Here is a 14,549-nt window from a genome sequence, read left to right on the forward strand (position 1 = left end):
CATTCTGGTGGTGGCAACAGCACAACAGCATGTGTTGATTGGTGTACTGTCTGGCTGACCCCGGGTGCCGATACATGCTGTCTGACTGTGCCACTAGCTCCTTGCGACGACCTCCCCCTGCTTCCAACTCGTCTCCTCCTTCTCTCTGTCCTCCCTTCTGAACTTTCCCCCTCTTTTTCTTCTCTTCGAGCAGGCACCCACGTGGCACCCACGGACACATCCTCATCATCAACCACTTTACTTGTATCTGACACCTCAGCAAAGGAAGCAGCAGCGGGTACAACATCATCATCATCATCATCACACTGTACGTCCATGTGTGTAATGCTGCCATCTGGTTCGAAACATGTAGACCGCATTGGGGCTTGTAATTTGAAGGTTTCGTTACCGCTTACACTTTGGATTGTGGAATAAACACCGTCAAGCAAAGATACGAGGTGCTGGATTTTCTTTTACTTCAAGTTTGTCATTCGGGGTCTAATCCCTTCCGTGCACCTTCCAAATTGCAGATGCAGGTGAGCTGGACTTTTACCATTTTGTTGGATAAGGATCCGCTCAGAATGCCTCAGTCTGGCTCCGCTTGGCCTCCGTTCCGCTCAGCAGGCGGACACCTGAATGCAGCTTGCAGCGTTCGGGTGTCCGCCTGGCCGTGCGGAGCCAAACGGATCCGTCCAGACTTACAATGTAAGTCAATGGGGACGGATCCATTTGACGTTGACACAATATGGTGCAATTTCAAACGGATCCGTCCCCCATTGACTTTCAATGCAAAGTCTGGATGGATCTGTCTGAGTAACTTTTAGACTTAGATTTTTTTCTGAAATATAATGCAGACGGATCCGTTCTGAACAATCGTTTGCATTATAGGAGCGGATCCGTCTGTGCAGACACTAGACGGATCCGCTCCGAAAGCAAGTGTGAAAGTAGCCTTACTCTGCTTACTCTATTGTTGAGTCCATGGGGAATGTTTAATATCCCTGAGCAAAATTAGATTGAGATATAGACAGAACATGCACATAGGGTAGTACTGTGGTTTACCTCAAAATTAACTTTGCCAAGTTTCGGATAATTACAGTCACATTTTTTTGTGTAAAATATTCTTATACAATACATAAAGTTGACTGTGAATATGTATAATGCAGCAGATGAGTTAAATGATACACATTTAGATTACAGTGTGCTTCTTTTTGTGCATCTCTAATGTAGTGTTTTACTTTAGATTATAGTTTAAAATAATGACAATTGTAGCATTCAAAGAAGCTTTAGTTTTTTCACTGTGATTTTAATATTAATCATCTGGCACAAAGTTGGGAAGACGTAATAAGGTGGAACACAGCTTTAAATATTCTGGTTCTGCACATTGATTACAAAATGAAAAAAGAAAGATAGCCTGAAGACCTCTTCTGTTATATGTTCGTTAATTTATACATAAAAGGATTTCATAACCCCAAAGCTAAATTAAGTAATATCTCATAGCATTATTTTTTTTTCTATTCATTTAAAGGTGTGTCCCAATTTATCAATCCAATAAGAAGCTAAAATAAAAGATGTGTTGCCAGGCATGGCAAATGTGCCAAGCCCATCATTACAGTAAATTGATTTTCTGATTCCCTAGGCAGCCAAACCCACTTTTTAGATGATATAAAAGGCAAAACAAACAACCTATCTGCACAGAGGGGCTCAGACTCCTTCCCTCTGACTTTTGCTTTCGTGGATCAGCTTATTAATTTCTTAACTTTTCTTTATCCCAAAATTTACCAAAATGAGTAGGAGCCAATCATTTGGTAGTAAGTCTGTGTCAGGCAGCAGGAGCTTCACAGCTTCATCACTTGGAGGAGTGGGAGGAGGTGGTGGTGGCGGTGGAGTAAGAACCAGCCTCAGTTCAGTTTCTGTGTCTAGAGGAGGAGGAGGAGGAGGTGGTGGTGGTGGTGGTGGTGGTGGTGGTGGTGGTGTTGGTGTTGGTTTTGGTTTTGGACGTTCTGGTGGCTTTGGGTCTAGAAGCTGTTATTCACTTGGGGGAAATAAGAGAATATCTATTAGTACTAGCTCCCGTTTAGGTAGTGGCTATGCCTTTGGTGGTGGAGCAGGTGGAGGTGGTTTAGGTGGAGGCTTTGGTGGAGGAGCTGGAGGAGGAGGAGGAGGAGGTGGATTTGGTGGAATAGGAGGTGGATTTGGTGGTGGGGGATATGGTGGTGGATTTGGGGGAATTGGTGGACCTGGAGGAGGCTTTCCAGATGCAGGTTTTGGTGGTCCAAATTTTCCTGTGTGCCCTCCTGGTGGAATTCAACAAGTATCTATTAACAATAGCCTGTTGATACCTCTTAACTTGGAAATTGATCCAATGATTCAAAAAGTGAGAACAGAAGAAAGAGAGCAGATAAAGACCCTCAACAATAAATTTGCCTCATTTATAGACAAGGTAAGGTAATTTGTTTGATAATTTACACTGCATTTGTATTGATTTATATAGATGTCTTGTCATCATATGCACGCTATATATGGTATATTCCAGGTCAGATTTTTGGAGCAACAAAATCAAGTTCTGAAAACAAAGTGGGCCTTCTTACAAGAGCAAGGACTAAAAGGTGGAACAAAAAGGAACAATCTTGAGCCTTATTTTGAAGGTTACATGAGCAACCTGAGGCGACAACTAGACATATTAAATAATGACAGAACTCGTCTAGATGGAGAACTGAGAAACATGCAAGACCTTGTGGAAGATTACAAAAACAAGTATGATTCATCTAATTACATATATAGTCTGATTGTGTAAACTGTAGACAGTTACACAGTTACCACTTACCATGTCATATTTCTATGGCAAATATGTTCAGTACATTATGACTTCTGTAGTGGTCAGTCAATTGAAATGTGATGATTTCCTAATGTGCTAGGCCTAGTAAGGTGCATATAATGTGCCAATACTTAAGTATCATTATGAGACTTCCTAAGCCAAGTTATGCTTTTCAGCCAAGTGTCATGCCTGAAATATATTTAGTAAGTTGGACAGCATGTTTCTAGCATTACTAAACATTCATATTCCAAATCACATTTACATTGTATACACTATGCTTTATGTTGTTTACATTTTTTGTTTTTTGATCCTGGTAGATATGAGGATGAGATAAACAAGCGCACAGCAGCTGAAAACGAATTTGTGATCTTCAAGAAGGTAAGCTTTGAATAAACATGTTCTGTACATAAAAAGGAAACCTAATGTTAACATTCACTATGTAATTATAAACTATGCCACAGTGTAATCCAATGTTTACATAAGATAATATATTTCATAACATTTTTTTATTGCTTTTTTAATTTTATATGTGCCTGAATGACAACAGGATGTTAGTTTACCTTGAATTAAGAACATTACACTGTAACAATCATGAGAGGATATTGTTTCTGTGACCAAAGAGCTGGCTGTATACCACAAACTAGAACAGTGGCAGTTCAACCACTAATACTTTTCACAGGTCCCATTATGTCTATTCATAGTTCATTTATTCAGTCTGTAAAATTATTTCTAGGATGTGGATGCTGCATACATGAACAAGGTGGAACTGGAGAGCAAAACAGATCTTTTGACTGATGAGATCAACTTCTTAAAAACACTTTATGATATGGTAACGTCTCACTTTCTCTAGTTACAGCCTATTCACTGTAGTAACTGTCCAGTTAAGGGGTTGGATGCTTCGGAAAAGCAGGTTGATATTAAAGTGATTAGCACCTTTCTGGTTACTGTTACTGTGTTTGTGAGATGATTATTCTGTGCCATTCTTTTATATTTCATAAGCCATGTACCTTATTTGACAACACTTTTGTGCTGTTCACACAGATGTCCTGTCCATAAAATGGCTGCTGATGGAGGGTCATGTGACCAGGCAAGCCACCTCCATACGATGTCTCATCCATTAAAATACACCACACCTTTCAGCCGCACTTAAACTGTTGGGAGTTTAGCGGAGATGCTTTGTGTCTGGAGGAAACATCACATGGAGGTGTTTTGCCTGGTCACATGACCCTCCATCAGCAGCCATTTTATGAACAGGACCTCTGTGTGGACAGAAATGAATATTTGACCAAGGGGACATGGCTTATGAAATATAGCAAACAGCAGAGAATATCAACAAAGGCTATATTAGTAAGTGCCATACAGTTATTTTACATACACATTGGTCAACAGTAGCAGGAAAGTGGCCAACCCCTTTATTGTGATTCATAGTTAAATGTATTTTCAACTTTAAAGAGTGTGTCCAGGATAGGCCATCAGTATCTGGCTGGTAAGGATCTGAGATCCTGCTCCCCGGCCGATCAGCTGTTTTAGAGAAGCTCTGGTGCCAGACCTACACAGCTCCATCCATAGTGCAGTGAATGGAGCTTCTAACTGCAACACTGCTCCCATTCATTTCAATGGAAGGAGTGCCGCAGTAACCAGCTCTGTCCATTACACAATGGACGAAGCTCTGTAGTTTCGGAGCCAGAAAAAGCTAATTAGCGGGGAACAGGGTGTCAGACCTCCATTCATTAGATGCTGATGCCTATTCTAGGCCATCAATACTAAAGGAGTGAACAAGCTCTTTAAGAGGTTATGTGGTTTAGAACAGTAATTGCCAAATACACTGGTAAGGAAATCTTATCTGATCTTATAGATGGGGATTTCCTATTCAGGACCTTATCTATTAGCCAGGCTAAGGACTAGTAACACATTTCACTCTGGACAGCCTAGTGATTTCAGTGTCAGATTTCAGTGTCACTTGTGCAATGCTTTCTTTCACCTTTGGTGGCACAGCAGAGAAGTTGACTACTTCCCGTATGGTTTCCAAACATTGCCACTGATCGCTGATGATCTTAGCAGTGGGCCAAACTGTGATCAGTTTGCACAAAGGTAATCGTTAAATAATTGGCCATGATTATTAGCTCCATGTCCATTTTTATTACCTAGCTAATTTAATTGAAGATGTACAGCCATATTGTAATTTTTATGAATGTCAAGCTTTTGAATGTTAATTGCAGGAAATGCGTGATCTTCAAGGCCAGATCGCTGACACTTCAGTCATTCTTTCCATGGACAACAATAGAACTCTACATTTTGATGGTCTCATTGCTGAGGTTAAAGCTCAGTATGAAGAGATTGCACAGAAAAGCAGAGCAGAGGCCGAAGCTGCATATGCCATGAAGGTAATAATATTGCCATATTTATAAGGTCTAATACTAAGCCATGTAAATGCACTTGCAGTAGCAGGACTGGGAAGTTTAGGACTTTTATGCTCACATAGAAAAATTGGTTTGCAACAGGGCTTCACCATCTAAATATGAAACCCGCTGAAATGTTTGCATTCCAATATTAACTAGGTATTAGAAATGTTAGGTACAGTGCAGAATTCAGCAGGCCGTGCATTGTTATGTAATTACTCTTTTTGTGGTGATACTCAAGTTATGATGCATTAAAAGGAATATCCCATGACTAATGTAAAAAAATTAAATCAAAGATCATTTAGTACAAGACAATCTCTTTTTAAGAAAGCTAGAACCAGCCCTGTACCTCATATGGATCCAGGGATCTCCCGATTCAAAGCTCTATAGGAGTCTGTTTTTGCTGCAGCTAAGGGGGCGTGTCCATGCTCTCCCCATCACAGCTCAGGGGGCGTGTCCATGCTCTCCCTATCACAGCTCAGGGGGCGTGTCCATGCTCTCCCCATCACAGCTCAGGACGCAGTTGAAGGATGAAACTGAGCATGTGCGGCCTTCTCAGTGAGCAGGTCAAAGAAATAAGATGAAAGCAAACATCAGGTGGAGCTATACAGATGCGTTGTGTTGAATAACTCAGTGGCTATACTAAATGTTTAATTACAGGCAATTACTAAAGTATTCAGATCCAGGTGCTGGTTTGAAAACTATAGAATATTTTTTTGTGTGACAGTCCCTTTAAGTCAATGACAATACTGCTGAGTAACATTGTAGTTAATTGACTGACATATATTGTAGAACACCAATGGTTTAGTTTGATTATAATGGCATCTTTTCTATAAGCAACTATTACATTCAAAAAAGCAAATGGTACAGTACCAAACACAGTACCAAAAAATGTCATTAAATCCTAAAAGGACTGCAATGTTAGAGACTAAATATTTATTGAAAATTGTATATACTGATGATGGCTATTATGAATTAATGTGTTTTACCATTAGGAATAAGTTAAATTAATGGTAATGGAAATGGAAATTATACAATATCTCTATGTTCCTCTATAGTTCCAACAGCTACAAGAAACAGCAGGTCAACATGGTACCAGTCTTAAAACAACCAAGACTGAGATTTCTGAGCTGAACCGCATGATTCAAAGATTAAAGGCTGAAATTGAAAATGTGAAGAAACAGGTAAAAGTAGTAGTCACGTATAAAAAAATTCAATTTCTCAAAATTTACACTCAGTAAAAGGGTAAATTATAGGGGAAGCTTAACATCATGTCCAATATACCTGGCTGGTATCCAATGTATAAGCATAAACTACTTTTTACAAGGCAAATGTCTAGGTGGTACCTTACTGGTTTAATTAAAAAAAATTCTAGGTTTTTAACAGTGACAACCTATCCTCAGAATACTGCAGGTCTTCAATATCTAATCATGCCGACCAACTGTTTAAAGAGGCTGTGGGGCTGCAGTGAGTGTTGCAACCTCCTCGCAGCTTACCAAACCCAGCGCTGTCCATTGCATAGTGGCTTTGCTTGGTTTTGCAGCTCAGGCCCATTCACTTGAAAGGTACTGAGCTGCACCTAGGCTATTTGACTGATGTGGCATCACAGGCCTAGGTGGAGACCAAAGCAAGGACCAGAGTGCTTCGGTATCTTCAAGCTGATCGTCGGGGGTGCCAGGATTCAGACACCACCAATCAGATATTGATGACCTATCCTGAGGATAGGTCAACAATATTAAACACTCGGATAAACCCTTTAATTCTCATCTTTTGTTTTTCTTCACCCCCATTAATCTGAACAAGAGAAACAATGGATTAGAATTGTCTTCAGTACTTAGTGGTGCTTACTGTAAGTCATAGACACCTACACTATATTTCCATTTAGTCCTGGCCACATACTAAAACACGCATAATTTTAAATATCCATTTTGGAGCAATTTTGAGTTGTATTTTTCATTAACATATTGTAGGCCACACACACACTGCAGTTTAATGAGTACACAAGATGTTATACTAATGGCTCTACTGGTCCTCCTGTTACTTACTCTTCAAAATGTTTGTTTGTCCATGAGCAACATTTATCACCAAACCACAGGATATGTGATACTGTATAAATGTATGACTGCTGGGATCATTGCTTCACAAGAACAGAGGTCCCTGAGTCTCCTGCATGAATGGAGCGGTAAAGTGCAGGTGACCACGGCTTTATTCACATCAATGTGACTGCTGTAAATAGCTGAGCACTGGATATGGGATTTCCATAGACCAGTGAATGGAATAGGGGTCATGCTTGAGTGTTGACACAGGGAACTTGGGGGCTCCCTTTATAGTGATTGGTGGGGCTCCCACTTATATGCAGAATAGTTTTTTTTTACTCTATTCATCAAACATGGCGGACAGTGGCAGGCACATTAAAATAAACAGAGGAAAACCATTTGGAAGTTCTACTAGTAACATTAGTCACAATGACTTTTAGCTACTACCTTTACTTACTTTTATTAAATAGGCCTCTTTATAAATATATTTCAATTTATTGTACATTTTTTATTCTAGTGCGATAACCTGCAATCAGCGATCAGAGAAGCTGAAGAACGTGGTGAACTTGCTTTAAAAGATGCCCAGAAGAAACATGATGAGCTTCATGCAGCTCTTAAAAAGGCAAAGGAAGATATGGCTAAGCAGTTGCATGATTACCAGGAACTGATGAATGTGAAACTGGCCCTGGATATTGAGATTGCTACTTACAAAACAATGCTGGAAGGAGAAGAGTGCAGGTAATGGCATGGATTTACATTTTATACAATATCTTATGCATTACAGAAACCAACCATAACTCAGATATTGGAGTCTTGCAATATGACCTCTCCGAGTCTCAACTGCACCATTTGGCAGATCATGACACTATGGGGGAGATTTAACAAACTGTTGTAAAGGAAAACTGGCTTAGCTGCACATAACAACCAATTATATTCCACCTTTCATTGTCCAAATGAGCTCTAAAATATTAAAGGTGGTATCTGATTGGTTGCTATGGGCAAATAAGCGTGTTTTCTTTTACACCAGTTTTGATAAATCTCCCCCTATGTGCCATGCGAGGACATCACCTAGGTCTAAATTAGGAATACTTGCCAATATGGAGTTGATTGTTCTGTTTTGAGTACAACTGCTGTTTGAATAATTGTCATCTCAATGACAAGGGACACATTTTAGAGAGAAATACTGTATGTACAGTAGCTTAGTTTTTACGATCAAATAGCTAGTGGCTACTGCAATTTATCGAACCTGAAAACTTCAACTGATATGTAACTGAGGAGTGGCAAAACATTGCAATCAATAGTATAGGCAGGGGAATTGATCATACTTTTTGCACCACTTGTATTGCATATGGAGGTCCAAAATGATGGAACATGCCATACTTGCACTGTATTTTTCTACAGTGGCAGGGTTGACCAAGAAGGTTGGCACAGATTTCATTTTCTATCTGAAGAACATCTCTTAATACATTTGGGACATTTTTCACCAATGCTTTTCAGGTTAAGCATTAATAAATCTCCCTCCATGTGCATAGGAAATATTTGAGTTGAATCTTTCTTTTCAAAATAAGCTATTTCTACTTTATATAATGGAACTTCATTTATAATTACAGGATGTCTGGAGAGATCACAAATCCAGTGAATATCTGTAAGTAAATCATACTTATGTTATCCATATTTTTGCGTAATTTATAGCAAATCACTTCTAATATAAACACATTTTTCTTGCAGCTGTGGTCAGTGGTTCCACCTCATACAATGTTAGAGGAGGAGGAGGAGCAGGAGGTGGATTTGGAGCTGGAGGAGGATATGGCCTTGGAGGTGGCGGAATTGGAGGCGGTGCTGGTGGATTTGGAGGAGGCGGATATGGAGTTGGAGGAGGAGGAGGAGGATTTGGTGGAGGAGGTGCTGGATATGGAGGAGGTGGAATAGATTATGGAGCAGGAGGTGATGGATATGGAGGAGGTGGAATAGATTATGGAGCTGCATTTGGTGGATATGGAAGAGGATATTCTATGAGTGGTGGAGGTGGAGGAGGAGGAGGAGGAGATTACAGTGTTGGAGGGGGTGGCTTTAGCTCTTCTAGCAGGCCAGGCATGACAATTATCTCCAAAACATCCTCTTCCTCATCCACCAGAAAACTAAATTAAATCTTTACACTGACAAGTTTCTTTTCTATCTGCCAAATGTTTTTCTCTCTTACATTTCTCACATCATTAAAGCAAGAATGTCATGCATTCAATGGCATTGCAAACCATTATGACATTTCCTCCTATCTTATTATGAGCTGGAGCCCTCCTCCTAATTTCATGTCTTCAGAAATGAATGCTACCACTTCAAACTTAGCCCGGTCACTGTAAACATATAACCCCACCACTCCTCGAGGAATAGGCTGGTCCACATATATAACCAGGTGGCATATATTTGTCATGGACTTATTAAATGTCAAGAAATCAATTTGCCAAATAAAAATATTACCATCACAATCTAAGAAGATATGTCTTGTTACTACTCCTGCTATTTGAAATAGGAATTCTCTTTCAAATTGCATTGTGAAATCTCTGATAAACCTCAATGTTATGGTTCCTGAACATTAAAACATAACTGATGAAATATTTTAGAGATTTTATTCATTTGTAAGCAGAAGAACTATTTCAAAAGTTCAAAAGGGCAAAACATTGAACATTGATTTGTCACAATATATACTGTTTACATCATCTGTGCTGTGATTTTTTCACCCTATAAGTCCAACAAACAGCAAGGAACTACTATATCCTTGAAAGTCTTACTGACACCTATTCACCCTTTCCTCTGAAGGCTAGCTCCACCAAAACTATACTCAATGCCAATAAAACTTTTCTCCCTTCTTTGTCACACTTATGGGGTCCAAGAAAGGGCAATGTTTAGGAACACCACAATAAAGAGTTGGTGTCATATACCGTAGTATCCTACCTTGCAGATTTTATGAAAATCCACAGACACCACCATTCCTTCAGTGTCAGGAGTTTGCCTAACAACCCTTTATAATTCAGCTTCTTAAAGCTCTTTGCAAGTGACAGGAGGTTAGAGAATGGTTTTGGACTTGACTGAATATAGATAGAATTGTAAGGTTTTCAGTGGAGTGGGGAGATAAACATGCTGAGCTAAATCAAGAGGAACTTCTCTAAGGACCTATGGACAAAGTGGGTGTGATAAATACTTTACGTCTTGCTCTAAGCAATACTCTGCGCATGTTATGTTTTGTATATTGCACTTTATGCTTGTGTCACTGTACTACTTTTACACATGATGCTTGCCCTTGATATAACATCAATTCATTTTGGTTAATCTTTAACCTCCTATCAAGCTGTATTGTTTGTCTAATAAATTGCATATATGATAATACAAAATGAGTGTCTCGATTTGTATTCATTTTTGCCAGTTAATTCACACATAACAGGGAAATTGCATACTCTGCGACTTCTGCAACAATGTAACATGTCCTTTGTATTCATGGTAGTCATGCCTTCCACAGAGTCATCAGCGAAAATATTTAGTTTGCGGCCCTAGCTCTGTATTGAACTACCTTGATTAAAGTTTTTCAGTCTGCCCTGGCATCTAGCACCTGGGGCATATGATCCCAACCCCCAGGAAACATCATTAACACCCCACCCCGGTCCTGTTAACAGTATTGCGGGCTAAAAACCTAAGCATCATTGTGTGCACCAAGAAAGAATATGAAGGAATTTATACTACAGCTGCTGATTACATCACTCTGTAATTACTTTTTCCTGGAGGTCTTCTCTTTTTTGTTTTAAAAATAAGATAAATTACAGATTTTATATAACTGAATGGACCGATTCTTGGTGTTGGTACAAAATCTACACACCCCATTTGACACCCTCAAAATGCTCTAAACATAATGCCCTTGAATCACAAACACCCCACAAGTGGTTATGCAGTAGTTAAGAATAAGTATAGCAGCAGCATGTGGGGAAACAATGACAATTCTCAGCTGTTACATCCTGAGCACTCTAATCTGAGAGCTTTGTTTCTGTTGCTGTATGGATGATGCATGTCATGTGCTAGACTTTCTGGCATGATCGTTGGTTGAGGCCATGTAAACAAAGATTGACAGGGATGTAACAGGCAAGGACAGTGTTGGTGATGTGCACAGATATGACATGTAACCACGGCAGCCAATCACTGTCCTCAGCATTAGACCACTGATTGGTGATTGGCTGCAGCGGTAACATGCCATATACCAGTAAGTTCCCGCTGCAGTTTGTAAATAAGCAGCCGCAGGATGCAAGTGCCACTTCCTGTTCAATACACTGCCTGTCGTCTCAGAAGTGCAGTGTAATGACAAGTCACTTGAATGGAGTGAGTACTTGTAATTAGACTACATCACCACTACAGGGGAGACGACTGGCAGTGTAATAAACAGGAAGCAGTACTTGCATGGAGCGCTGCCTCCTCTTCATGCAGCTGATTAGTGGGGGTGCTGGGTGTTGAACCTCCATCAATCAGATATTGATTGCCTATCCTGAGGATTGGTCATCAATTTAAAGAGGCTACACAATCCCTTTAAAGACCTATTTGGATGGACATTACATTCATTAATACCAAACATATCTCTTACATCCAGTGACGTCTCCTCTAATTAAAGTTCTTACATTATTACAGCCACATCTTTTCTCTTAAGTTCCTCACTTTTCTATCATCATCATCATCATCATCCTGGTTCCCCAACAGAGTCATCCTGTTGCTACCCCCAATACTGGGCTGATTGTGTTCACCAATACTATACTCTAAAATTAATAGTGCCATGCAGATAGTTCCCCTGTAGAAACAGTGCTCCCCAAAGTCCCACTAACACTAAGAATTCTCTCCAAGAGTGCCCTCATGAGTAAAAGTGCCCTAATAGTGATAATGCTCCCTAAAAGTACCCCTGTTACATGTAGTGCCCTCCACATTGTAATGATAATACCCCAATAGTATTCCTGGTAGTAGTATTCCTGGTAGTAGTAATAATGCCCCATCATAGAAATTTCCTTCATAGTATCTCCAAAGCCCCCCATAGTGAACCAGCAGTAAAACTGCTCTCAAAGTGTGCCCAGTATTGATACAGATCCCCATAGTCTCCCCAGTATTAATAATCACCTTCCCATAGAGCTCCTAGTAGTAATAAAACAACCACAGTGTCTCTAAAAATAATATGGCCCATCTATAGTTCCCCCGGTAGTTATAATCCCTTCATATAGTACCTCCAGTAATGATAATGCCACTCTAGTTTAGATAGCACCCTATAGTGCCCCCAGTAGTTTAAGTGATAGCCTGTAGTGCCCCCAGTACTTTACATAGTCCCCTATAGTGCCTTCAGTAGTTTACATAGTCCCTTATAGTGCCTTCAGTAGTTTACATAGTCCCCTATAGTACCCCCAGTAGTTTACATACTCCCCTTATAGTGCCACGCACTGTGCCCCATTTAGTGCTGCACACTCTGCTCTCTTATAGTGCCTCACTGCCCCCGTTGTTAGCATCTCTGGAAAAAAAAACGTACCTGATTCTTACACCATGCAGTTGTCCGTGATGTAGGGCACATATCTCTTCCAGGCCAGGAGTTTGAGCTGGCTCTGTCCCTGCGCTATATGATGTAATCCCAAACACAAAGAAGTGATGACATCATCATGCACAGGCCTCCTGCATCAGGATAGAGCTAAATAACTCAGGCTGCAGTAGCAGGATTTTTTTCTGCCACATGCTACGTACGGCAGAAAAAAAATACATTCAGTTTAAGAGACTGAAGTGCAATTGTACAAAAGACAGCGACTACCATATTCAAAGATCTATTCTAAAAAAATGATTGAAGCGGGAAAAAAAAAAACATTTAAAAGGTGTATGAGCTGCAGACTACTTGTTATAGAGTACGAGGAGCCGAGCAAACTGATATATAGATTTGTGGGGAAAGATTCAGTACAACTTGTAAAGGCTACTTTGACATTAGCGGCAGCCTTCTCCGACATGTCGTAGTTTTATTCCGGCCACCTCTGGCCATTATAGTGAAAGGGGCTGGATAAGACTTCCGGCGGCACGCGTGCACTAGCGGCACCATGGATCCGGCAGGCTGTTCGCCCGCCGGAACTGCCTTCCGGAGAAGGCTGGCGCTAATGTGAAAGTAGCCTAATTTATTCATTCAATTTCCTGCTGATTCTGAGCTTTGAGGTCAAGGATATTGTCCTATTAGTGATTGACCGTTATCTCTGTATACACAGTCTTAGAGGGCAGGCTGTCCTGGCCAGCCTCCTAGTTTTCAAAGCCCAGAATGAACAGGAATTTAAAAGTACAAAATGCAGGTTAAACTGAATCTTTCCTCACAAATCTATATATTTACAAGTCGGAAGTGAAGCCGAGTTTAGGTCCATGTTTTAAAGTGGTTTTCCACTTTAAAAATCAAATAACAAAGTTATTCAAAGAAGTCTTATGAGACTTTGAAAATAACTCACTTCGCCTCATCGGAGGCCGTGCATTTTAATGCTATATGTAGATGGATCTCTGTACAGCATATGGGTCCATTCACACATCCGTGGATCCGCAAAACACGGACAGCGGCAATGTGCGTTCCACATTTTGCAGACCGCACATTGCCGGCACTAAGAGAATATGCCTATTCTTGTCCGCTATTGCGGACAAGAATAGGACATGTTCTATTTTTTTCAGGATCGGAATTGCGGACCCGGAAGTGCGGAAATGTATGGGTCCGCAATTCCGTTCCGCAAAATGCGGAATGGAATTGCGGATGTGTGAATGGAGCCTTAATCCGAAGTTTTCAGCTAAGTGACTTCGGATCTATCATCCGAACTTCGCTTCACTCATCACTAATAATAATACTAATGAAGAGGCTTCTTGAGGATGTGCCTTGCCTCTCTGTTAATTCTCTATGGGATTACAATGGAGAATAAATGGAGTTGTACTTGTAGGATGCATTCTTGACCTCCCGCCCCATTAGGATGAAGGTATGCAAACTCCATTCTAGAGATCAGTTGGGGTATTTGTGGTTGAATCCCTACTGATCAGTTAGTTATCTCCTATACAGTGGATAAGGTATAACTTGTAGTTACCAGAAAACTCCATTGACTGGTTGGATACCTAGGTTGTAGTCCTCAGAGAAGTCACCAGTTGGCGAATGGTACACAACAGCAATGATGGACCTAAAAAATAACCATGGATGAGAAACAGATGATAGGTCATTTTCAACCATCTGGAGAAAACAAATGAAGGCAAAGTCAAAGCACAGGGCTAAAGTAAAAAAACAGGAAATACAAGGAGGAACAACAATACAGA

At 40.3% G+C, this 14,549-nt stretch overlaps 1 protein-coding gene across 4 annotated transcripts; it reads left to right on the plus strand.

Annotated features, from left to right (window-relative positions):
- The first annotated feature begins 1,656 nt into the window (after positions 1-1,656).
- Positions 1,657-10,394, plus strand: LOC120996191 (keratin, type II cytoskeletal 5-like). Of its 4 annotated transcripts, none has more exons than XM_040425956.1 (11): positions 1,657-2,419; positions 2,513-2,733; positions 3,112-3,172; positions 3,528-3,623; positions 5,014-5,178; positions 6,252-6,377; positions 7,747-7,967; positions 8,840-8,874; positions 8,958-9,011; positions 9,105-9,149; positions 9,255-10,394. In XM_040425956.1, the coding sequence occupies exons 1-11, from the start codon at positions 1,763-1,765 to the stop codon at positions 9,374-9,376; spliced, it is 1,803 nt and encodes a 600-aa protein (XP_040281890.1). In that variant the 5' UTR covers positions 1,657-1,762; the 3' UTR covers positions 9,377-10,394. The 4 variants fall into 4 exon arrangements, with proteins under 4 accessions (XP_040281890.1, XP_040281891.1, XP_040281889.1 ...); XM_040425957.1 differs by having other exon boundaries at positions 9,108-9,149; XM_040425955.1 differs by having other exon boundaries at positions 8,958-9,149.
- The last annotated feature ends 4,155 nt before the right edge of the window (positions 10,395-14,549 follow it).

Source organism: Bufo bufo, chromosome 3, assembly GCF_905171765.1.
Source record: "Bufo bufo chromosome 3, aBufBuf1.1, whole genome shotgun sequence".
NCBI classification, from domain to species: domain Eukaryota; kingdom Metazoa; phylum Chordata; class Amphibia; order Anura; family Bufonidae; genus Bufo; species Bufo bufo.